The sequence below is a fragment of the Hippopotamus amphibius genome, chromosome 4 (genome assembly GCF_030028045.1).
Source record: "Hippopotamus amphibius kiboko isolate mHipAmp2 chromosome 4, mHipAmp2.hap2, whole genome shotgun sequence".
NCBI lineage: Eukaryota > Metazoa > Chordata > Mammalia > Artiodactyla > Hippopotamidae > Hippopotamus > Hippopotamus amphibius.
Genome location: NC_080189.1, coordinates 175061264 through 175087839, shown reverse-complemented (window position 1 = coordinate 175087839; position 26576 = coordinate 175061264). Strand labels below are relative to the sequence as shown.

The 26576-nt window shown below is 38.0% G+C and overlaps 1 protein-coding gene and 2 long non-coding RNA genes across 11 annotated transcripts in view; 2 read left to right on the top strand and 1 right to left on the bottom strand.

Moving 5' to 3' along the window:
• Positions 1-11733, top strand: part of PPP4R3A (protein phosphatase 4 regulatory subunit 3A) — a 39666-nt gene extending 27933 nt beyond the window's left edge. For 5 of the 9 annotated variants that reach the window (XM_057733640.1, XM_057733636.1, XM_057733639.1 and 2 more), the window contains 5 exons: positions 5125-5294; positions 6166-6308; positions 6989-7179; positions 7600-7826; positions 9745-11704. In XM_057733640.1, the coding sequence (XP_057589623.1) occupies positions 5125-5294; positions 6166-6308; positions 6989-7179; positions 7600-7826; positions 9745-9855 (842 nt within the window). In that variant the 3' untranslated portion in view covers positions 9856-11704. Of the gene's footprint in view, positions 1-5124; positions 5295-6165; positions 6309-6988; positions 7180-7599; positions 7827-9744 lie in introns of all 9 variants that reach the window. The other 4 variants (XM_057733633.1, XM_057733635.1, XM_057733634.1 and 1 more) reach the window with 4 other exon arrangements.
• LOC130852546 (uncharacterized) overlaps positions 1-26576 on the bottom strand; it is a 115122-nt gene that overhangs the window by 57524 nt on the left and 31022 nt on the right. The window lies entirely within an intron of this gene.
• Positions 11804-26485, top strand: LOC130852545 (uncharacterized). Its single transcript, XR_009053375.1, has 4 exons — positions 11804-12046; positions 12732-12872; positions 20762-22552; positions 23132-26485. It is a non-coding gene; the product is annotated as an uncharacterized LOC130852545 (long non-coding RNA).

Below are 26576 nucleotides of genomic sequence, written 5' to 3'. Positions count from 1 at the left end.
TTGTCTATATATTATGTTGTTATCTTTCGGTTCTTATTGCCTGAGAAGAAAAGATCACTGATTTCAGGTTCTAATACTAAACTATACTGATAATGTACTTTTGCCACATTTTGAGCAGGTGATTTTCCTGACTCTTCTTTCTCAATATGTAGTAAAGGGGTTAGAGTATATCTACAAAAGATTTTAAAGTATTATTAAAATGGCACATTAAATCATTTTATTTATCTTATTTATTCTTATATATAGTGTGACAGTCACAAATTAGACATTCTTGTGAGACTAGAGTCTCACACTAAGTTATGAAGAATATATTCATAATCTGGAAAACATAGCTAATAATTAGCACTGAGTTTCCAAAATACATTTTTTCTAAATTATAGACTGCCTAGCACAAATATCTACAGATGGTTCATTCATTAATTCCACAAATATTTTTTCCCCAGCTTTACTGAGATATATTTGACATATTACATTATGTTACCTCAGATATTTTAGAGCAGGGGGTGACAAACCACAGCTGTGGCCACATCCAGTCCATGCTCTGTTTTTCCACAGCCTGCAAGCTGAAAAATAGTTTATGTTTTTAAAGAATTGTTTAAAAAAATACAGAGATTGTATATGGCCTACAAAGCCTAGAATATGTATTCTGTAGACCTTTATGGGAAGGGTTTGTCAGCTCTTTTAGAGCAACAGATAGTCTTTTAACAGGACTGTTCTCAGTTATACATGTTTTTCAGAAATTCACTTTCACTGTATTCTTCAGACTCTAGTTTACTGAAGTAAAATATGTTTCAGAATTGGAACTAGGTTAATCCAGAATATTCTTGTTCATGTAGTAGTCAGCCTTCTTTGGTAAGCTGCCATACCAATTTTAGGGTACCCTAGAGGCTTAATGAGAGATGTCTGTTGGTAACTAACTCTTCTGGCCTTCTGGTTTTTATGGGTAAGTTTGGTTGTTTTGTTGTTGTGTAAAGGCATCATAACCATCCACTAATTAGAGGCTTGAACATATACATCCATTTTTGCTATCCTTTTCTATTTCATTTTAAATTGTTTTGCTTGGGAATTCCCCAGCAGTCCAGTGGTTAGGACTCCGAGCTTTCACTGCCGAGGGCCTGGGTTCAGTACCTGGTTGGGGAACTCAGATCCCATAAGCCATGTTGTGTGGCAAAAAAAAAAGATGTTTTGCTTGATTGATTTTTAAAATATCCTTAAATTATAAAAACATTGTTTATAAGGATATTTCTGATGTTGATTTATTTTGTCAACATTTTATCTTTAAAATAGTATTCAAGGGACTTCCCTGATGAGTCCAGTGGTTAAGACTTTGCCTTCCAATGCAGGGGCTGTGGGTTCAGTCCCTGGTCGGGGAGCTAAGGTCCCATGTGCCTTGAGGCCAGAAAGATGAAACATAAAACAGAAGCAGTATTGTAACAAATTCAATAAAGACTTTAAAAATGGTCCACATCAAACAAATCTTTAAAAAAAAATAGTATTCAAAATAGGAAGTTCAATGAATTTTTCTTAGAAGGAAACCTATGAGGGTGACAGTTATAGTAGAATTAGTTTTTCAGTCTAGTGTACACACTGTAGTATGAACTGAGAATACAAGTGGTCAGATCTTTTTCAGCCAAAAGGAATGGTGCATATAAAGAAGGGCTTTTAAACTCATACTCATTTTCCTTATAAACCTATCACAGAAAAGTGAGTCTCAAAGCAAGTTCAGAGGAAGTTAATAAAGAACACTTCTTTGAACTGTTCTTTCATGTCAGCATAGAAGGTTTTGTTTGAGTGTGGGAAAGGGAGTTTGAGCAGATGAGACAGAATGGGAAAACTGAATAAATGAATAAGTTAATAGAAAAGGTTTTTTGCAATCAGTGGCATCTCATATTTGATGAAGTATGATACATACCTGGTATTAGGAAAAAGATGATTAAGACCTGAACCCAGCTGTGAAGTGGCTCAGAGGAGGAGAGAGAGGCTGTAAATATCAAAACAACATCAAAAACACTATATCGAGGTGTGTTTGGATGTACAGTGGAAATGATTTATTTTACCAGAATGAGGCACATCAGGAAAATCTTATAAAAAGAAGTAAAATAAGTTGTGTCTTGAGCATGGGAGAGTGATTCTCTTGGTTGAATACACAGTTAACGTGAACAAATGTGAAAGCGTGGTGTGTTAGTGGTTTGGTACAGGTAGACTGCATGAGTCTAGTGGGAGAGTGGCAGAAAAGGAAAGGCCTTTTTAGTCCCTCATCTCATTATTTTGCTTAGAGTATTGAAAAGAAAATTTCTCATATTTAATGAGAACTATGAAGAGAATTTTATATTGTAAGAAGTTAAGCATGCTAGCAAAAGTCTTAGTTATGTTTCATTAGTGTTAACATTTTCCAAACTAAGTTAGGTTGTCATTAATTGAACCTTATTCTTCCTCAAATGATTCTTAGTGTGGCTCTCTTCCCAGGATTGAGAATGAGTAGCTCCTGAGAGAAGATGCCAGTCAGTAGGAATGCACCCTTTAGGACTGGCAGTACAGCAGGAGTTTTTAATCAAGGATTTCTAAAAGGACTAAGCATAAATTTGAGGAGATTTAAGGTATTTTCAGTCTTAGAAAAGAGTACATTGAAATATTAAGTATAGTGTTCTTTTTTTTTTAAGGGAGGTTTTATAAGTAAATTTAGATGTCCACTTGTAAAGACAAAAGATTGGTTAAATGTACCCAGTTTGGGGACTTTCAGTTTTTTATATCAGCTGGTTCTTAATTATATTTGTATTATATTTAAAGATAATACAATGAAGTCTGTGGGTGAGAACAGCAATCCTGTTTAGTCTTTATAGGTTAGATATGTGTACACACACACACACACACACACACCAGTTTTATCAGTCTTAGCCTTTTCTGGATTCTTGAATCTTACTTTGTAGCTTTTTAGCTCATACCTTTATGTTGTCTGGTTGTTTTTGTTAAAATATGGAAATCTATATGAAGAATGAGGTAAAGAAAAAGTTTGGTAGATGCTTTTATTCAGCTGTCATTAGTTACATATGAGGCAAAAACATTCCAAACTTACATAAAACTCATGTTGTATAAGGTAAAGATGTATTTGTTTTAGAGATGATTGAAATGAAGCAGAAGAGGTTCTTGGCATGTTAATAAAGGTTAGAGATATGAGTGGAAGCAGAGTGCCTTTTTGCATTGAGAATCCTACCGTGTTGCTAATTTGACCTATCCCAAAAGCTTTCTCGCAGCTTGACTTCATAGAACTCACTGGTAAATTTTTGAAAGTAACTTTTTATTCAACAGCAAGAATAGTGGTTGGATATTTTTCATGCAAGTTTCTTTTTGGGGAGAGGTTTGGGTGGAAATGACACAATTCTTGATATAAATAAATGGGGGCAAATGAGGAGCAAAACAAAAAGGCCCATTAGACTCACCTTCTATCTACCCTTAGCAATTCCTGAACAAAACTGCTCTTGAGGAGATGGCAGTGGTGCCATCTGCATACTCTGGTCTTAGTGAATTCTAGGAAGGAATTTTTCTTTTCATGTACCCAGGAACTGCATGCAGACCACGGGGTTCAGCTAGTGTGTGTTATGATAGGACACAAGTCTCCACAAAGCCTGCAAAGTTGGAGTAACAATTTTTAAAATAATAGCACTTGCCTTAATTACTAAAAGCTTAAAATTCGGCCTATTAGCCTGAGCTCTAAAGTATTGATTTTTATTCTAACAAATGGAACTGCCTACGTTCCTTTGACAAGTAACGTTTAAAACACACAAACAAAAAAAACAAGCTCTCAAATCATTGTTTTGGGAAAATAAACCCTTATTAGGCTTTGACTTATTATCACAAAGAAAGATGACGCTTATTGTTTAAAATGTCTTATTTCACCATGCTTATGTATTTGAAAATATTCAGTTTTAAAAAATAAAATGCAATTATTCTATTCTATAAACTATTTTGAACTCCCTGCCCAGAGTGTCTCTTTAGTAAGAGACACTGTTAAATAAGTTGGATTGTTAAGGCAGTTTATAATCAACTGTACCTAATTGGGCATTCACTTGTGGACCTCTTTTCTGCCAACTAAAGAAAAATTGAGCTGCTTTACTCCTCTGCCTTCCTACCCAGAAACCGTGTCAGCATGGTTGCCTGGCTACCTGCTCATGAAGGACTTGATTAATAACAAATTGGCAATTTAACGAGCCACTTCCATGATCTCCAAAGAAACCAAAATACAAACACAATATTTAATCTTGCCAACTGAAGACGATGTGACTGCATGAAGTGAGTATGCTTTTTTGAACTGTTTACAATAACTGGGGCATTAACTTACTGATAATTCCATTTAGGTAAAGAGGGCTTTGTTGAAGTCTAGCTGTCTGAGTATATTTGGATCTTGACGAATGGTGACTTAAGTAGCTCCCCATACCTCAAGATGTAAATATACCTTTTAATCTGTAAGTTAAAGCCTAATTAATTGTAAAAAAGAAAACTAGGAAAAAAAAATAAAAAGCATACTCGCTGCAATAAACATAGAGGACCACATTTTAAAAACATCCTCTAAATTGATTCCTAAACTATAGGAAGGCAAATTTTGGGTCATGCAGATTTACGTGGGTTTATGGCATTTCTACAAACACATGCAAAAACAAACCAATGTAAACCCATTAACCCTGATACAGAATAATAAGAGTGTCCAAAAATAACGAAGATCAAATTATAGAGTGGATTGCCCTAATAAAAGTGTTTTTTCTATTGTTTTGAAGGTATATACAAAAAGATACATTTGGAATTTTCTCATCCTAAGTAGTATGATAGGTTAATTCATGTATTAGCCCTATCTTAGTTCTAGTTTCAGATGTAAAGTACATTTTAGTAATTAGTAACTTATTTCCAGAATTCTTCTGGCTTTCTAAGACTTGTGTTCTATGATGACATATACTGCTTTTGGAATACATTTTTCTGATAACTCTTGTAATCCTTATCCTTAGGTTTATACTTCTGGAAGCAGTAACTTATTACTGCATGAAGAACTATGTTTATTAAACAGGTTTTTTTTTTTAAATTCTAAAATATGAAAATATGGTATGTAATGTGAACAAAAATGCCTCTGTGTTTCAGGTGCTCTTCGTTTTAAGAGAAAGATTATTGGATTAAAAGATGAGTTTTACAACCGCTACATAATGAAAAGTTTTTTGTTTGAACCAGTAGTCAAAGCATTTCTCAACAACGGATCCCGCTACAATCTGATGAACTCTGCCATAATAGAAATGTTTGAGTTTATTAGAGTGGTAGGTTCCATACTTTTTAGTTAGAATTTTGGGTGAGAAAATCAAATATGCATTATTTGTATTTTGGCTTATTTGAGATGATTATATTTGGAGAGAATTTTTGGAAGAAAACCATTGTTACCAAAAGCTTACGTGAGATTCAATTTGAACTAACAAAAAACAAAGTAATCTCTCTCAGCAGCTATGAATCCTTTATAGGATAGTTTGAAAACTGATTTAACACTGTCATGGTAGTCATTTTAAGAAAGTAAAATTATAGTTGACATAAGTATTTGGATGTGTTTTTGTTTTGTTTTTAACTTTGAGGTTTTTTGAATTTTTCTTGACATTCCTCCATATGTCTCTAAAGAGCAAACTTGATTGTTTAATGATAGAGTAGACTAGTAATTTTCAAACACTGGTGTGTGTCAGAATGATCTGTGGCATGCCATTTTCTAAAATTACGGTAAAATGTGCCTAACAAAATTTGCCCTTTTAACCATTTTTTTAAGTGTACAGTCAGTGGCGTTAAGTGCATTCACATTTTTGTGCAGTCATCGATGCCATCCACCTCCAGCACTTTTCTTTAGTGTGATTTTAAAATACATATGCCTGGGCACCACCCCAGACTTACTGAATGAGAATTGTCTAGGGTGGGAGCTGGGCATTTACTGTGGAAGGAGCCATGGATAATTCTGAGGTACCCTACAGTCGGGGGCTGTTGAAGTAGCCAGTATATGTTATGCCCATTTTCATTTGTTTGTCCCTAAGATTGGGTAATAATTTTATGAAATTAAACTGTTTGGGGCAGGTTTATGAGTTCACTATTAAGCCTCATATTTTGCTAAAATAACATTTTTCCTATCATTTTTTATTATGATTCTTTTTATAGGAAGATATAAAATCATTAACTGCTCATGTAATTGAAAATTACTGGAAAGCACTGGAAGATGTGGATTATGTACAAACATTTAAAGGATTGAAACTGAGATTTGAACAGCAAAGAGAAAGACAAGATAATCCCAAACTTGACAGGTAGATTACCACATATCTGAACCTGTTCATTCAGTGACAAGTTTATGGTGGTAGCTCTTTTTTGCTTGTTTATTATTTACCTTGGAAGGTGAGGGGGAAATAAGCAGATAGAAGTTGTAGTTTCTCTAATGGTCAATGTAAATGCTTTCCTGACAGTGTTAGGTGGATATCAGTTTGATCTGTAGACTTTTCTCAGGCATATATCAAGTTAGATAATGAAAAGAAAAAAAAGCAAAACATCAATATGGCAGTAAGGCTACTTTTGTGTCCAAAGTAAAATCAGAATATTACCTTATTTGCTTTGCTTTAAGGTTACAAATTCTTTTAATGTAATCTTGTGCATTTTTTTCTAAATATCTGAATTCACATACTAGTGATATATTTTAAAATCTGTAAATTAAGACTTGTTAATTCCTAATGTTAACAATTTTAATAACTGATCTGTAACATTTCAATTCTGATAATAGGAATTTTGATTGCATTAGTAAACACTAGATATGGTGGAATGTATTTTTTTTATTATATGCTGGGTAAAATCTGTTTTTGTTTTTTCCCCCTCAGTCTCTGTGTATAAATCTGTATTATTCCATTAATCTATTAAGACTATAACTTGGGACAATATTTGAAGACTAAAAAGTCTTTACGAGTCTTTAATTCTACTTTCTTCACTTTTCTCATAGTATGCGTTCCATTTTGAGGAATCACAGATATCGAAGAGACGCCAGAACACTAGAAGATGAAGAGGAGATGTGGTTCAACACAGATGAAGATGACATGGAAGATGGAGAAGCTGTAGTGTCTCCATCTGACAAAACTAAGAATGATGATGACATTATGGATCCAATAAGTAAATTCATGGAGAGGAAGAAATGTATGTTGAAAAGTTGGGCAAGGAAAAATGAAGGCTTTCTCACTCTAGGTTTATCCTTGTTTTCTTGACAGAGTGATTAGTATCTGCTTTGTGTCACAACAGATTTTTAAAAACTCTTGCAAAGAGTATGAAAATTTAATAGCTCTGTTGTGAAGGTATAGAATAAATTTTCTTAATTTGACTTTAGTGAGGTATTTCACGAAGGGTAGGAACACTGACTATAGTACTGAAGGTCTCCTTCCTTCTTAGTAGTAAAGTCCTGTGAATAAGGATTTTGCTAAGCTTTGTTCATAAACTGAATTTCAGTGTTCTCTGGCAAAGGAGTAAGCTGGTTAATTGTGTTGTAGTGCCACCTTACTTTGGGGGTATTTTGAAAAGATGAGTATGGGTGACAGCTATTGACAATATTCTCATTTTTAGTAAAAGAAAGTGAGGAAAAGGAGGTGCTTCTGAAAACGAATCTTTCTGGTCGGCAGAGCCCAAGTTTCAAGCTTTCTCTCTCTAGTGGAACAAAGACGACCCTCTCCAGCCAGTCACCTGCCCCAAACCTGCCTGGTTCTCCAGGGTCCCCTGGGTCCCCAGGCTCTCCAGGCTCTCCTGGATCCATCCCTAAAAATACATCTCAGACGGCAGCTATTACTACCAAGGTATGTTTTTGACTCCTAGACCTACGTAATTTAAGCTTTCTCAACAATAATTGTGACTAGTACTCCCTTTGGTTACTGTCTTTGGAACAGATTTTAACATTTGTGAACTAGAGAATAATTCTCCCACCAGCAGTTGAGAAATTTCTGAATGTTTTTATGACCAATACAGAAATTTAAATATAGTCTTATTTTGGTTATTTGCATTTTAGAACCTTACATTCACATTTGTATGTGTCAAAACATTTAGAGAAATTTTAAAGTTTAATTATGATTTACTTTTGTCAACTTTCCCAATTAATACCCAGATAAAGACTTTGTAGGAAGAAGATAATCTAAATATCTGGACACTACTAATTTTGGCAAGCAAAGTTTTTAGAAAAGAATTAACTGTCTATTATCACTAACATTTCATTTAGGAAGAGTCAAAATTTTACCACTGCTCAGCATCACTAATCATTAGAGAAATGCAAGTCAAAGCCACAATGAGGTATCACCTCACACTGGTCAGAATGGCCATCATCAAAAAATCTAGAAACAACAAATGTTGGAGATGGTGTGGAGAAAAGGGAACTCTCCTGTACTGTTGGTGGGAATGTAAGTTGGTACAGCCACTATGGACAACAGTTTGGAGGTTCCTTAAAAAACTAAAAGTATAACTACCATATGATCCAGTAATCCCACTACTGGGCATATATACCCAGAGAAAACCATAATCTAAAAAGAAACATGTACGGTAATGTTTATTGCAGCACTATTTACAATAGCCAGGACATGGAGGCAACCTAAATGCCCATCAACAAATGAATGGATAAAGATGTGGCATATATATACAATGGAGTATTACTCAGCTATAAAAAGGAATGAAATGGAGCTATATGTAATGAGGTGGATGGACCTAGAGTCTGTCATACAGAGTGAAGTAAGCCAGAAAGAGAAAAACAAATATCGTATGCTAACTTATATATACGGAATCTAAAAAACAAAAACAAAAAAAATGGTACTGATGAACCCAGAGACAGGACAAGAATAAGGATGCAGAGAATGGACTGGAGGACACGGGGTGGGGGGGGGGGGGGGGGGGTGAAAGGGAAGCTGGGATGAAGTGAGAGAGTAGCATAGACATATATATACTAGCAACTGTAAAATAGCTAGTGGGAAGTTGCTGTATAACAAAGGGAGATCAACTCGATGGTGGGTGATGGGCTGGGATGGGGAGGGTGGGGATATGGGGATATGTGTATAAATACAGCTGATTCACTTTGGTGTACCTCATAAGCTGGTACAAGAGTGTGAAGCAATTATATTCCAATAAAGAGCTTAAAAAAAAATTTACCACCAGCAATGAAGGAAAGACATCATCTCAGAATAAAAACCAATTCTTTTGGCTGCCTTATGTTTCCCTGGCCTAGCAGTTAACAGACTGGCATTTGGGATTCATTGATCTACATCACGACTGAAGTGAGCTACAGTGGTTTCTGGTGAAGGAGCAGGGCTAAAAGGAAACCTGGATGAAATAATGAGGAAGGGATAGGGCAGAATCACTTTCCTAACCTCGCATAGTCTGTCAACCCTCATTTCTAATGGTCTGTTTTCTGTGGTTTTAGTTTTGATACCGTTTAGACTCTGTTAAAATTTTTTTTTAATGCATAAAGTCTTAAAACTTAAATTTTGAATTTTAAATTCAGTAATTAGTGTTTATCTCCTGGATGATTTGCAAGGATCATAAACTACTTAAAATTTTATCATGGAAAACTTGGGAAATATGTAACGAATTTCAGCTGCATACAGTCTGACCTCCCAGATATAACCAGTTAGTATATTGGGGTGGGGGGGGGTGTATCTTTTACCCAGACTTAAAACACATGTATTTGAAAATGTAGTGTTTCCTTTTCTTGAAATAATCCTTATTTCCGAACAGGGAGGCCTCGTGGGTCTGGTAGATTACCCTGATGATGATGATGAGGAGGAGGAGGATGAAGACAAGGAGGACACGCTACCCTTGTCAAAGAAAGCAAAGTTTGAGTCATAATAATGGCAACTGCCTGTGATCAGTACCTGTCAAGAAAACTGGTTCTCTACCCCTCCCCACTACAAAATCTACAACAAAGCAGTGGTCTCTTGTGAATGACTGACACAGATCAGCTCGCACTCTTGACTTCTGCTCATCAAGTGCCAATTCAATGGAGCAGGAGGAGGGGATACTATATGTTTAGGGGAAAGACTTACGCCTTTGAGCTCTCCAGCCTGGACCACACATTGCCCTTTTCTCAGGGAAGGAAATGGAAACAAAAAGCCAACAGGGCAGGGGGTTTTGTAAGTGGAACTCTGGATTGACTGGTCAGTTGCTACAATCAGAATATGCTTTCTCGGACCATGTTTGAGACTCAGAAGAATAGGCTTTTCTGCCACAATTCTTCACTAGTTAAGAATGCCAGCAGTTTCTTTGTATAAAGAGACCTGCCTTTAAAATCGTACATTCTGAACATTTTAGTCAAGTTACAACAGGTTTGGAAAACCTCTTTGGGGGAGGGGCGAATATAAAGTTTCCTCTTTTTTAATCTGTTCCCTTTGCCCTTCAAACTGCAGATTTTTTTTTAAGTGGGGATTTGTCCCTACTTGATTAAAGATTGAGTGGAATTCTAGATGTGGTCATTTGTGTCATAATTTTTTTTGTTTCATTTTGTTTTTGATTTTTTTTTCTGAGTGTATGCTTAGTTGTTGAGTATATATATTTGGGACCATTAAAAAAATTTTTGATGTAATATAACCTAACGTTGTGCTGGTACCTGTTTTACCATGTGTAATTTTTGTTTTACATCACAGTTCTTAATTTGTTTAGAGTTTTATGAAAGATGGTATAGTTTTTATTGACAAAAGCAAAGTAATCTTACAACTATGTGCATACAAAAGCAATACTATTTTGTGACTAAATATTTTATATTAAAATTTACATCAGCAACTGTCTTGAGTATTCAGGGAAATAGAGTGGAATTTAAAATTTCAACAGTTTTGTTAAACCTAGAAACATGAAATTAGTATTCCAAAGAGATTCTGAAATTTCATATCTTGGGAAAATAATGGTACATTAAATCAAAATTGAGGATGAATGATTTAAAAATAACATTTGACTTTTGAATAATAAAAAGAAAAGTGAAGAGTAAGAGAAATTGTATTAGTTGTATTTTTCTTTTTCTTTTTCTTTTTTAACTACTCCCTTTGGTGGTTCCTAAATAAATACCTGGCCAGAGGACCATCAGATACCACTTCATTAAAACAGTATTTTTAAATAGGTTCTTTTTATTGTCTTAGGTGTACTAAAAATTCTTTCAGGGAAACAAAAATAAATCTCAATTCCACATATCTTCACTTTTTTAGAGTGAAGATTTTAGATTTACTAAAGAATGTATTTGCAAATGTGAATAAAAATTTGTATCTAGGAAAAGGATACTATTTTAAGTATCATATACTTTAACTGGATAACCTAGCAAGCACTGTGTGCTTCTGCCTTAGCTCCTCTTTTGCTTAGCCCTCAGTACATTGTGGTACCAGAAACAAGGTTATATGGAATAGTTGACTAGAAAACCAGAAAGCAACAACTTGCTACAGTCGTGAAGTCTTATTGTTGGTTACTTTTTTTTTTTAATGAAACTTTAGGTGCATTATTTACTATAATAGAGTTTAAGTATATTTCACTACAGTATAGAGCTCCTTCTGGGTCAGAAGTTCTGGCAGTTAATTTTAATCAACTTGCCAATAAAGATAACAAAAACTTAATAGGATCTAAGTTAATTATATTATGTTCTCCTTTGTTACCTATAAAGTCCCATGTGAAATGTTTGTGCCTTAAACATACAGTTTAAACTGACTTTTCTGATGGATTCATGGAACACTCATTTGGTATTCTGTGGGTTCTTGGGTAGTGGGAAGAACCATCCCTTGTTTTCATGAATTGTGGTCCAGTATATTAAAAAAAAAAAGTAGATATTAACTGTTGGCCTTCAACATTTAAGAGATGCCCTTTCATGGATGGACAGATTGGTTACTGAAGCAGAAACTTCACACAAGTTGCTACAATAGGAGAAATGTCTAAACAGCTGCTTGTTTCATGGAGGAAGACTATTAGCAATAAATTGCTAGAAACACAACACCTGAATTGACAAGAGTTCCATCTGACTCAAAAGTCCATTCTTTTCGATATAAATACTGTCTTGATAACTGATGTGAGTATAATGATGGATACCTTTTGGTCATTTTAAAATGAAAAATTACACTTCTTAGAGGGATTACCTAGCAATATCTGAGAAAGAAAGATCTATAATTGCTACAGAAAACACCTTGACATCCCGTCTTGCCCAGAAATGCTACCCTGGCATTTTTTTGATAGAAGGAAGCCTAATGGCTTTTCTCTGCCTGATTGTACTCAGCTCCTGTGTGCCATCTTCTCTGGTGGAGCACCAATGTGCAAGTCAATTTTGTGAATTTGGAAGCGAAGGGGAGGCGTGCAGCAGGGGTGGGACATTCCTTTGTTTTTATTCTTACCTTAAGCAGTGGCCTTTGTAAAGCTTGCAAGATTAGAATAGCAGGGAGTTTACACTGGAAGATTTAAGTGGATAACTTTTAAGTTATCAACCTATTTCTAGTATTTACCATGAATAACTGTTTAAACAGAATTGTCAAAGTCCCTTAGGGGGAAGATTTAGGACCTTTCAAATTCTCATATACAAGGTTATAATAACTTATTCTGCCATAACATCCATTTTGAGCAAGAGAATTATAAACACCTTTTAGTGAGATGGATTATTGTTTACCATGATAGTGGGACCCTGACACATGAGGAAATGGGGCAGTCATCAGTAGGCTGTGGTTTCTATGCTAAATCTGTTTGATTTTTCTCTTTGGCCTTAGTACTTCATCTTCGCTCTTTTGAAACTGTAGAGAGGCTCTCTTCAAATAGATAAATGTCCTAACTGCTGGAGTCAGATGTCGTGGTCCTTAAAATAACTCTGGTTGGAGACACAACTTTCCTTGACCTTTTTGCTCTCCTAGGTAAGTTCTTCCCTGGACTCAAAGGGCATAGTGATTTCTTCGATATGATGCTAAATGGGCTTAATTTCTTCATATTCTCACCATGGTGTAAGTCGCATCCTACCTGCAAATTCAGTGGACCCTTTACATTACTTGACACTTAGGTGGCGTTTGCTATACTATCCATTGTCTTCTTGAAACCGTATTCTCTTGGCTTCTCTAACATCATGTGCTTTAACATTACTGACCTTTCTACTGTGTGATAGCTCCCTACTTTACCTCTTAAATGCTGGGATTCACCAGGGTCCCATCTTGGGTACTCATCTTCCCAAATTCTAGCCAGCCACGTTACTTATATGCCCCTGACCCAGCTGTTCTGTGCCCTGAAAGACTGCCTTAACCTGTCGTGTGCCCATTTGAATGCTCTGCTTGCCTTGCCTGCTGATGAACTCATTCATCATCCAGAAGTGTTCCCGTAACACTTGGGACTCCGTCCTTGAAGGAAGGGGTTACATGTTTTTCACCTTTGTATCCTGAATATTTGGCATGATACCTAGCCCACAGATGGATCTCCAGATGTTTATTGGATGAACAAAGGAAAGTCTGAGTAATGTGTATACAATATACAGACTGGAAAAGTCTTTCAGCTGATGCCCTTAAAACAGTCAAGTCTGACCCCTTCTTGACCATAAAATTCCCTCTGGATATAAAGGGAGGACTCAAAACCTCTGACCTGTCCTTTGTACCTTTGAGCCTTAGGTTGGTAACACAAGGGGGTATTTTAGGTTCATACAATTAGCCTATCTTGAGTCATTTCAACAACTACTAAAATTCTACTTAAGCTTTCCTGAACTGTTCATCTTGGGCTCCACCACCTCTAAACTCTGTAACTCTCTTACTGGTCTGTTGGTCATAGTTCTTTTATTGCTTGACTTAGCCATAAGATACAGATTTCACAAACCACTCATCTGTTGGTCTGATATGTATATTATTAGATCTCATGCTCTTAAACTTCTATATCTTGGGCTGTTTCCTGGGGTGTGAGTTCCTAGAAGGCAGGCCCAGATTTAGATGATTAGGGTATTAGGTAGATAGGCTGGGTAGATAGATTCTTCTGTGTAGAATCAGTGGTCACTTCACAAGAATGATAAAAGGGATGCATTTTCTTCATGTCTGCAAGAACGTTTTAGGTAAAGATCCTGAAGACTGTGATCCCTCAAATTGTAGTACTTTAAAACAGGAATGTATTTCTGCTGTCTTGCAGAAAATAAGCAGATCAACTAATTTTACTTTAATGCTACTGTAATTCACAAAGAAATTGCTACTTCAGGTTTTCTCGTCCTTACTCCTAAAGTACTATTCTGGAAGATGAGGAAATAATGATGTTTTATTAATATCCTTCTAGATGGTTCTGTTTGGCTCATAGGTGTCCCATCAAAACAAAGAGCCCAGAAACAGTTGGCTTTTAGAACTCCTAAGCAGCTTTCAAAAAGAGTCTGAATGTGACTTGAATTGTTATTAGTGAAAATCTTTTGCCCAAAGCCCTCCCAATTCAAGCGCTTCATGGACCCACACTGGAAGACTAGAATGGGGTGGGGGAGGGTTGTGGATAGAATGAACAAGAGGTTGAATGATTACTCAAGAAACTCACAATATGTGTTCCACACATGTTGATTAAATCAAATTGATACCAAGAACAAATTTTCTGGGAGAAAAAAATGGTGAAAAGTTGCAGAGACAAGTTGTAATGGCAACAGCATAGTCAGAATGGCCTGAGTTGGAATTCTTACTCTGCTACTGAGACCTTAGCCAAGTTCCTTAAGCCTTTGTTTTCCCATCTGTAATGGAAGTAACATTACAAGACAAGAGTGAGGACTGTAGAATGAATGTGTGTGTGTGTGTATAAAGCAACTATCCCAATGGTATATATTCAATAGATGGTAGCTATTTAAATTAATATATTAATATAGCCCAAATCTGAAAGGAGATGGCTATGATGATTTTGTCTTTAAAACTTAAAACTATCCTGCAGTCAATTCAGTCTGTACAGTGGGGTGGGGGGTCAATAGCCAACATATCGGTTAAAAATATACACTCAGGACCAGCAACAGGACAAGCCTGGCAAATCTGCCCCACAAAAAGTAATTTCAAAACTGGGTAAAATTGTCAAAACTGACCATTTCAGGACTCTGGAAATTAGCCACAGGCGTATAACAAATTGAGAAGAGTTCATTCAAGAATCTTGATTTTAAACAGTGAGAGTCTGGCATTTTGGCCTGGGGTTACTCCCAGGCCCACCTCTCACTACTCCCTCAGCTCAACCAGCTACTTAGTTCTACCAATGCAGGACAGCTGTGAAAACAAGCAGTTTCACTACCGCAAGTGGCTGACTTGAGTGGAGGAAAAAAAACACCCTTGGTTGTTCATGGAAACAGTAGCCTGACCAAGAAAAATAGAAGATTCAAATTAACTAAAATCAGAAATGCAAGATACTTAGTTGGGACACTGTTACAGAAATGAAAAGGATTATAAAGGAATACTAGAATAACTATGCCAATAAATTAGATGAAACAAATTCCTAGGAAGACATAAAATAACTCAAGAAGAAATAGACAAAAATTTGAACAGACCAATTATTAGTAAGGAGGTTGAATAGGTAATCAAAAGTCCAGGACCAAATGGGTTCACTACTGAATTCTACCAAACATTTATGAAAAAATTAATATTATTCCTTCTCAAACTTGTTCAAAGTTTACAACAGGAGGGAACACTTCCAAATTCATTTTAAGAGGCTAGCATTACCCTGACATGAAAACCAGACATGGATACCACAAGAAAAAATTACAGGCCATATCCCTGATAAACAAAGAGGCGAAAATCCTCAACAAAAAATTAGCAAACCAAATTCAACAATACATTAAAAGGATCATATCCCTGGTCAAATGAGATTTATTCCAGAGGTGCAAGGATGGTTCAACATCTAAGATCAGGAACAAGTCAAGGATGCCCTCTCTAACCATTTTTATTCAACATAGTATTGGAAGTCCTAGCCAGAACAATTAGGCAAGAAAAAGAAATAAAAGGCATCCAAATCAGAAGGTAAATTAAGGGACTTCCTAGATGGTGTAGTGGTTAAGAATCCGCCTGCCAATGCAGGGGACATGGGTTCAATTCCTGCTCCAGGAAGATTCCACGTACTGTGGAGTAACTAAGCCCATTCACCACAACTACCGAGCCTGCACTCTAGAGCCCGTGAGCCACAACTGTTGAGCCTGTGTGCCTCAACTACTGAAGCCTGCACACCTGGAGCCCGTGCTTGGCAACAAGACAAGCCACTTCAATGAGGAGCCTGCACACCACAATGAAGAGTAGCCCCCACTTACCGCAACTGGAGAAAGCCCATGTGCAGCCAATAAATAAAGATTAAAAAAAATAAATTAAAACTGTCACTATTGGGACGTCCCTGGTGGTACAGTGGTTAAGAATCTGCCTGCCAATGCAGGGGACATGGGTTCGATCCCTGGTTCAGAAAGATCTCATATGCCATGGCGCAACTAAGCCCATGCACCACAACTACTGAGCCTGCGCTCTAGAGCCCACAAGTCACAACCACTGAGCCCATGTGCTGCAACTACTGAAGCCCATGCACCTAGAATCTGTGCTCCACAACAAGAGAAGCCACCACAATGAGAAGCCCATGCACCACAACAAAGAGTAGCCCCTGCTCGCCGCAACTAGAGAAAGCCCACACACAGCAACGAAGACCCAATGCAGCCAATAAATAAATAAATACATAAATAAATAATAAAATATGTCTATTGTTTTTAAAAGAATAAACTGTCACTATTGGCAGATGACATTATATAGAGAAAACTAAAGATTCCATCAAAAAATAAGTAGAACTAATAATTGAATTAAGTTGCAGCTAAAAAATCAATATACAGAAATTGATGGGGTTTCTAAATACAAATAAATTATCAGAGAAATTTAAAAAACAATTCCATTTACACTTGCATCAAAAATAATAAAATATCTAGGAATAAATTTAACCAAGGAGGTGAAAGACCTTATACTGAAAACTTTAAGACACTGATGAAAGAAACTGAAGACACAAATGGATGGAAAGATATTCCATGTTCATAGACTGGAATAAATAATATTGTTAAAATGTCCATACTACCTAAAGCAATCTACAGATTTATTGTAATCCCTACCAAAATTCCAATGGCACTTCTCACAAATAGAAAAAACAATCCTAAAATTTGTATGGAAACACAAAGACCCTGAATAGCCAAAGCAATCTTGAGAAAGAAGAACAAAGCTAAAGGCATCACACTTCCTGATTTCAAACTATATTACAAAGCTATAGTGATCAAAACAATACGGTATCAGCATAAAAACAGACACACAGATAAACAGCACAGAACACAGAGGCCAGAAATAAATCCACACAGATACAGTCAATTAACTTAAGACAAAGGAGTCAATATATAATGAATAGGGAAAGAACAGTCTCTTCAATAAAAGGTGTTGGGAAAACTGGACAGCTACCAGCAAAAGAATGAAACTAGACCACTATCTTACACCATACACAAAAATGAACTCAAAATAGATTAAAGAATTAAATATAACATCTGAAACCACAGAACTCCTAGAAGAAAACAGATGTTAAGCTCCTTGACATCTGTCCTGGTGAAAGATTTTTTGGATTAGTCAACAAAAGCAAAAATAAACAGGTGGGACTATATCAAACTAAAAAGCTGCCACACAGCAAAGGAAACCATCAATAAAATGAAGAAGGAATAAAACAAAATGGGAGAAAATATGTCCAAATCATGCATCTGATAAAGGGTTAATCCAAAATATATTAAGATGTCATTCAACTCAAAAGCAAAAAAGAAACAATCCAATTGAAAAATGGGCAGAAGACCTGAATAGACACCTTTCCAAAGAAGATATGCAGATTGCAACAGGCAGGTGAAAAGGTGGTCAACATCACTAATCATCAGGGAAATGCAAATCACAACCACAATGGGAGTATCACCTCACACCTGTTAGAATGGCTACGACCAAAAGCATAAGGGATAACTAGTGCTGGTGAGGATGCAGAGAAAAGGAAACCCTTTTGCACGGTTGGTGGGAATGTAAACTGGTACAGCCACTATGGAAAACTGTATGAACATTCCTCAAAAAATTAAAAACAGAACTACCATATGATCCAGCAATTCCACTTCTGGGTATTTATCCAAAAGAAACAAACACTAACTTGAAAGGATATATGCACCTCCCCCCATATTCACTGCAGCATTATTTACAATAGCCAAGACATGGAAGCAACCTAAGTGTCCATCAATGGATGAATGGATAAAGAAAATGTGGCACATACATACAATGGATATTATTATTCAGCCATAAAAAAGAAGGAAATCTTGCCATTTGCAACAACATGGATGGACCTTGAAGGCATTATGCTAACTGAAATAAGTCAGACAAAGTCAGACAAATACTGTAATGATATCACTTATATGTGGGATTTTATAAAAACAAATCAAACTCATAGACACAGAGAACAGATTGGTGACTGTCAGAGGTGAGGGATGGAGGATGGGCAAATGGTTGAAGGGGGTCAAAAGGTACAAACTTCCAGTTATAAAATAAATGTCATGAGAATGTAATGTACAGCAGGACGACTACAGTTAACAATACTGGATTATATTTTAAGATCTACTCTCTTAGCAACTTCCAAAGTTCTCGTTACAAGAAAAAAAACTGTAACTGAGATAATGAATGTTCACTAGAGTTATTGTGGTGATCATTTTGCAATATATACAAGTATTGAATAATTATGTTGTACACCTGAAACTAATATAATGTCATATGTCAATTATATCAGTAATAAAAAAGAACTAGACAATTTGAACAGATCTATATAATACACGAAGAGGCTGGATCAGATATCAAAAAACTACCCATAAAGAAAATCCATATGGCCCAAATGGCTTCAAAACTGAATTCTCCAATTTTTCACAAATTCTTCCAAAAAGCAAGAGGAGGGATCACTTCCCAACTCATTCTGTGAGGTCGGTATTCCCTGATACCACATTCAGAAAAAGACATCACCAGAAAACTACAAAGCAGTATCTTACACATATGGTCATAACAATTTTCAACAAAATACTAAGAAATGAACCTAGCAGCAAGTAAAAAGAATTAGATACCATGACTAAATGGGATTTATCCCAGGAATGCATGGTTGTTTAACATCTGAAAAATCAATGTAATACACCATATCAAAATAATAAAATACAAAAGCTATAAGATCACCTTCACAGATGCAGAAAAAAGGCATTTGACAAAAGTCAACCCTCTTTCATAATAAAAACAGTCAACACTCTGGGGATAGGGAACTTCCTCAAGCTGATAAAGGACATCTACAAAAAACCTACAGCTAACATACACTTATTGATGAAAACGTTTTCCATCCAAGATCAGAAACAAGGCATGGATATCTGCTTTTGTTACTCTATTCAACATTGTACTGGAGGTGCTAGTCAGGGCTGTTAGGCAAGAAAATAAAAGGCAGCCAGATTGGTAAGGAAAAAATAAAACTATTTGTAGATGACACAATATTACATATAGAAAATACTAAGGAATCCACTATAAAACTATTAGAACTAGTAAATGGGTTCAGCAAAGTTTCAGGGTACAAAATCAATAAACAAAAATCAACTGTATTTCTATGCATTTGCAATGAACAATAAAAAAAGAAACAAAGGTAACAATTCCATTTACAATAGCATGTGAAATTAGGAACAAATTTAACAAAAGAAAAGTAGAGTTTATAACCTGAAAACTACAAAACACTGTAGAAAGAAAGATCTAAATAAATGGAGAAACCCCCTACACGTTTGGATTGGAAGACAATACTGTTAAGATAGCAATACTCTTCAAACCGATCTACAGATTGAATGCAATCCCTATCCAAACTCCTATCTGACTTTTTTGTAGAAACTGAAAAGCTGCTTGTAAAATGTATATGGAATAGCATGGGACCCAAAATAGCTAAAACAATTTTCAAAAAGAAAAAGTAGGAGGACACAGACTTCCAAATTTCAAAACTTACTAGGAAGCAACAATAAGAGAGTGAGGTACTAATATACAGAAATACAGATCAATGAAACAGAATTGAGAGTTCAGGAATAAAACCACATCTCTATGGTCAACTGACTTTCAACAAGGATACTGTTATTGGCTGGACTATGTTCTCCCAAAACCTGTATGTCAGAGTCTTAACCCCCAGTATCTCAGGTTGTGGCTGTCTGGCTTTTTCAAAAGGTAACTAAATTAAAATAAGGTTTTAGGGGGAGTCAAAATCCAACGTGACTGGTGTCCTCCTAAGAAAAGGAAACTAGGACACAGACACACACAGAGAGAAGACAACTTTCTTTCAGCCAGGAGAGAGGCCTCAGAAGAGACCAAACCTGCTGACACCATGATCTTGCACTTAGTCTCCAGGACAGTGAGAAAATAAATTTCTGGTGTTTAAGCCACGCAATTTGTGGTATTTCATTATGGTAGACCTAGCAAACTAATATGTGTTGGTACCGAGAGTCATTCTAGAGAACAGAACCGGATAAATTTTTTAACTTGTTCTGAGATTTCTGGAATTGGTTCTCTAATCTGATTAGACTTAAAGGCACTAATGACTCTATTTCCAGAAGTAAAGAAAGCACAGATAGTCCGTGGTGTGATGTGGCATGGAGATACACAAAATATCACCAGTGGACTCTTCTAATCAAATATTTGTAAGAGGCAAGGTTCTGGGCAATCATGTATACATGATACCTTGGAATATTTTTGTCAAACTAACAAGTATAATGAGATTGACTGGTTGTTCCTAATCTCACTAGACAAAGTTGGGGAAGAAAGGATGAGCTCGGGGATTCAAATTTCCAGTTCAAACCCCGCATGAATGACTCAGATACTTCTACGTCTACCTGAAAGAGATCCTTATCTCCTACAGCTGTAAAGCAGCACTGCAGAAAACAAAACCCAGGGCCTCACGCTGTGAGTGGCTTAATCACAATGCAGATTGAATTTTTGTTTCATCTTTATTGGAGTATAATTGCTTTACAGTATTGTGTTAGTTTCTGCTGTTTAACAAAGTGAATCAGCTATACGTATACATATATCCCCACATCCCCTCCCTCTTGAGCCTCCCTCCCACCCTCCCTATCCCACCCCTTTAGGTCTTCACACAGCACTGAGCTGATCTCCCTGTGCTCTGTAGCAGCTTCTCACTAGCTATTTTACATTTGGTAGTGTGTGTAGGTCAATGCTACTCTCTCACTACATCCCACCTTCCCCTCTCCCCACTTCCCCCCAGTGTCCTCAAGTTCGTTCTCTACGTCTGCATCTCTATTCCTGCCCTGCCGCTAGGTTCATCAGTACCATTTTTCTAGATTCCATATATATGCATTAGCGTACGGTATTTGTTTTTCTCTTTCTGGCTTACTTCACTCTGTACAACAGACTCTAGGTCCATCCACCTCACTACAAATAACTCAATTTCATTCCTTTTTATGGCTGAGTAATATTCCATTATATATATATGTGCTGTATCTTCTTCATCCAGTCATCTGTCGATTGAATTCTGAACCTCACAGGGTATATACTGTTAAAGCTCGAGCATTGATTAGTGTTGTGGACTAGACTGTGTCCCCTCAAAATCCACATGTTAAAGCCCTAACCCCCAATGTGACTGTATTTGGAGCTAGGGAGGTAATTAAGCTTAAATGAGGTCATTAGGGGAGGACCCTAATCTGATAGGATTGATGTCTTTATAAGAAGAAACACTGAAGCTCTCTTTGCACTTGTGCAGAGGAAAGGCCATGTGAGGCCACGGCAGAAGGTGGCCACCCATAAGCCAGGAAGACAGCCCTCACCAGAAATCAAATTTGCTGGCCTCTTGATCTTGGACTTCTAGTCTGCAGAACTGTGAGAAAATACATTTCTGCTATTTAAGCCACCCAGTCCGTGGTATTTTGTTATATCAGCCTGAGCAGACTAATATAATTGGGAAGGAATGTGATCCTGAAAGTTGTGATAAAAGATATTTTCACATATTGAGTTATGAGGAAGTCATTCTGGCTTATACAGGAGTTAACTTGAATTTTATGCTGACCAAAACAGCCCATTTGTGGCCTATCAAGCATACGTTGTACATCTGCTTTAATTGTTAAAGAAAAGGGTGCACTGACCAGAGGTAAAGAATGTCCATGTTAAAAATAAAGATTAAATGCCTCCCTTCCCGGGATGCCCCTGCTGGTCCTCCTTCCAGGATAAGACTCCCTTCCCAAGTGCCAAGGCCATAGTGACTCACTGTGCACATGCCGATCTGCTTTTCTCTGAAACAAAGGAATGTATCCCTGACTTTGATATTCTTTGTTCTAACAAGACATAAAACTGGGCTGAAAACCGTGCCTCTCTGGAGCAGTTCCTCGGAGTTATCTGAGAGGCTTTCAGGCTATAGTTCTCTGTTTGGCTCAAATAAAACTCTTTTCTATTCCTATTATAGACTGTTCATTATTTTCAAGGACCGTTGGGGTGGGGATATATGCAAAGATCCTGATGAAGCTGGGAGGAGAGTCTTCTTTGCCAGCCTATCTAAGCAGATTAACTCTGCTTTGCCTGCGAAAACGGTAATGGTCTCCCTGGAGGCAGCTGCCTTGTAAGACACTGCAGCTTCACCTCAGGACTCCCACCCCACCTCCCCTTTACTTCTACACTGATAACCAGACTCAAGTTCCTTCAGGCCCCTAAAGGTGAGGTGAAAAGTGTGACCTGTAAGACGTGCACGATTCCAAAGAGGACCACATAAAATTTCCAATTAATACAGAAATCTGGGGGATATGTGTGGGGATGGCTATTAGAGTATGGGATAATGGTGGAAGGAACAGATGGTGGATGGAGCTGAATTTACTTATGGGGGCCCACGGGGCAGAGACTCTGTATGTGATGTGATACCTTAAGGGGTTAAACAGGGTTCTAACAGTTTGGCTGGCTGAAACCCCAACCAAAAGGCGGCTACAGTAAGCGAAGCGGAAATGCCAGACCTGCCTTGGGATACTACAGAGGACAGGATCCAAAGGCTTAGGGAGACTGGAATGTCAGGGACGTTTGTCATTTGAGATCTGCTCACTCACCCTGGGTGGATACGATGCACCTGTCACTACACCCGAGGGATCCGTGAGCTGAGTCCCAGCCACTCTTTTCTGTAGGTCAGAAATTTCGGTGGGAGCTGCTTCCACTAAGCTGGGCGACCGAAGTGCAACAGGAGTAACTGGACCTGGGGTGCAGGGGCCAAGGGACAGCACCTGAAGGGCAATCCCCACAGTGGACAGACCTTGGAGCTGTCCATTTTGCTTGGAAGGAGAAATGGCCGGGTGTGAGATCATATACCACTTCACGAGCTGTAACCAATGGTGTGGCTGGATGGGCAGGGACTCGGAAGGAACGTGACTGGAACACTGGTAACAAAGGAAGTCCGGGAAGAGGTATGTGGGCAGACCTCTATGAACGGGCAAAAGCCACAAAGATATTTGTTTCCCCCGTGAACGCTCACCAGAGAGTGACCTCAGCAGAGGGAGATTTTAATCAAGGGAATAGGATGACCCACTCTGTGGATACCAGTCAGCCTCTTTCCCCAGTCTCCCCTGTCATCACTCAGTGAGCCCAGGAGCAAAGTGGCTATGGTGGCAGGAATGGAGGTCAGGCACGGACTCAGCAACATGGACTTCTGCTACTCACCAAGCTCAACCTGGCTACAGCCACTGCTGAGCGTCCAGCCTGCCAGCACCAGACAGCAACGCGGAGTCCCCGCTCCGGCACCACTCCCCGGGATGATCAGCCAACTCCCCATCTGGCAGTGGGTTTATTACACTGGACAGCTTCCACCATGGAAGGGGCAATGTTTTGTTCTTGCCGGAATGAACATTTACTCTGCATACAGATTTGCCTTCCTGCACATAATGCTTCTGCCAGAACTGCCATCTGTGGATTTATAGAATGCCTTACCAACCACCATGGTACTTTCCGCAGTATTGCTTCTGATGGAGGAACTCACTTCACAGCAAATGAAGTACGTGAATGGGCTCATGATCATGGGGTTCAGTGGTCTGACCATGTTCCCTATCATCCTGAAGCATCTGGCTTGACAGAGGACGTTGGAATGTCCTTTGGAAGACTCAGTTATAGCATCAGCTAGGTAGCAGTACCAGCAGTAGGGATGGGGCGAGGTTCTCTAGCAAGCTATATACGCTCTGAATCTGAATGCCTGCTGTTTCTCCAACAGGCAGGATTCAAGACTCCAGCAATCAAGGGCTGGAAATGGGCATGGTACCACTACTACCCCTACTGGCCCACCAGCAAAGTTTTGCTTCTCGTGCCTAAAACCTTATGCTCTGATAGCCTAGAGGCCTTAGTTCCGAAGGAAGGACAATTCCATTAAACTGTGAGTTAAGACTGCCACTTGGCCACTTTGGGCTCCTCATGCCTCTGAATCAACAGGCACAGAAGGGAGTTCTGTGCTGGCTGGGGTGATTGGTCCTTATTACCTAGGAGAAATGGGACTCCTCCCCCACAATGGACATAAGGAAGAGTGTGTCTGGAAAAAAGGAGAACCTTTAGGGCATCTCTTAGTATTACCATGCCCTGTGATTAAAGTCGATGGAAAACTACTACCACACCATTTGGGCAGGACTTCTAATGGCCCGGATCCTTCAGGAATGAAGGTTTGAGCCACCTCACCCAACTAATGAAGGTAAAGAGCCATGGCCACCTGAGGTACTTGCTGAGGGCACAGGGTACGTGCAATGGGTAGAGGAAGAAGACCGTTATAAATACTAGCTCTAAGTGACCAGTTACAAAAATGAGGACAGTAATGATCATGGGTATTTACGTCTTCCTCACGCGTGTGTCCATGCGTATGTGTATGTTTGTGCGTATATATACGAGGGCGAGTCAAAAATTATCCGCACTCTGGCCGTAGAACTTAATTAACTTTTAGAAAAGACAAATACATCATTTTTTGACATAATCTCCTTGCTTTTCAATACACTTTGTCCATCTGTCAACAAGCTTTCCTATTCCCTCATTTAAAAATGTTTTGGGCTGAGCTGTGAGCCACGAATGCACCGCTGTCTTCACTTCTTCATCAGAAGTGAATCTTCGTCCTCATAGGGCTGCTTTCAGGGGACCAAACAGGTGAAAGTCCAATGGAGCAAGATCAGGACTATGGGGAAGATGCTTTAACTCCTCAAAGTGAAGTTTTTGCAGAGTGTCGACAGTGTGGGTAAAAGTGTGTGGATGTGCATTGTCATGCAAGATCACAATGCCCTTGGATAGGAATCCTCTGCATTTAATCTCAAGTTTAGGCTTCAGCACAAACTTTTTGAAATCTAAGTCTGTCGTGGATTATTTCATAGGCAGAGCCATGGCTGATTTGCAAATGATTTGCCACATAATCCACTGTCACTCGTCTATTCGACAGAATCATTTCACATGTTGCTCAATGCTGTCATCATCTGTGGATGTGGACGGCTGTCTGGCTCCTTCTTGATGGCTAAAACTTGTGCGACCTTCCTTGAACTTCTCTATCCATTCATACACACTTCTTTACGACAAAACACTTTCTCCATACTGGGAACAAAGTCTTCAATAAATAACAGCGCCAGGCACACCCTCAGACCACAAAAAACGAATCACTGCACGCTGCTCTTCTTTCGTGCAAATCACAAGTGGGGCATCGATTTTTGCTCGCACCGCAGTTACAAATGAACTAATGTAACACGCTCACACTTGCACAGTAGTAACTGGGGAGACAGTAGCCTAGAATGGAAAGCACTAAGACAGTGCAGCCAACAGAAGTTTTAATATAACCAGAGTGCAGATAACTTTTGACCCACCATCAGATATGTCATAACTATCTGTTTTTCCCCCTTTCTTATTCCTTTATCACATAAGATGTTCTGACTTTATATATTTAAGTGTTGTTAATTGCATCACAGTATTTAAGTTACAGGGCTTCAAGGAGAAGAGTGAATATCACCTAAGGACTTTGCATTCTCTTCTGGGGAAAGAAACAGAACATTAGAATTATATGCAGAGTAACGGTTACCATGTTAGATGGCAGCATAACCTTGCTATTGTCTTTATTCAGAGATCAAGTATGGTTTAAGGAGATGTGTTTGGGTACCAAGTTGATAAGGGTTACACTTGTGATGGTTAATTGAATGTGTCAACTTAGGTAGGCCATGGTACCCTGAGATTTCATTAAACACCTGAATGATGCTGTAAAGATATTTTTAGATGAGATTAATATTTAAATCAGTGGACTCTGAGTAAAGAAAATGACCCTCTACAATGTGGGTGGGCCTCATCCAATTAGTTGAAGCCCTTAAGAGAACACAGACTGAGGTCCCCCAAGGAAAAGGGAGTCCTGTCTCCAGACTATCTTTTGGACCCAAGCTGCAACATCAACTCTTCTTTGGGTCTCAAGCCTGCTAGTCTGCCCTGAAGATTTGGACTTGTCAGCTCCCAAATTGCATGAGCCAATTCCTTAAAATAAATAACTCTCTCCCTCTCTCTCGTGCCATCCTCTTTCTATATATCATAGATAGATATACAGATACATACACATCTTATTGGTTTGCTACTCTGAAGAAC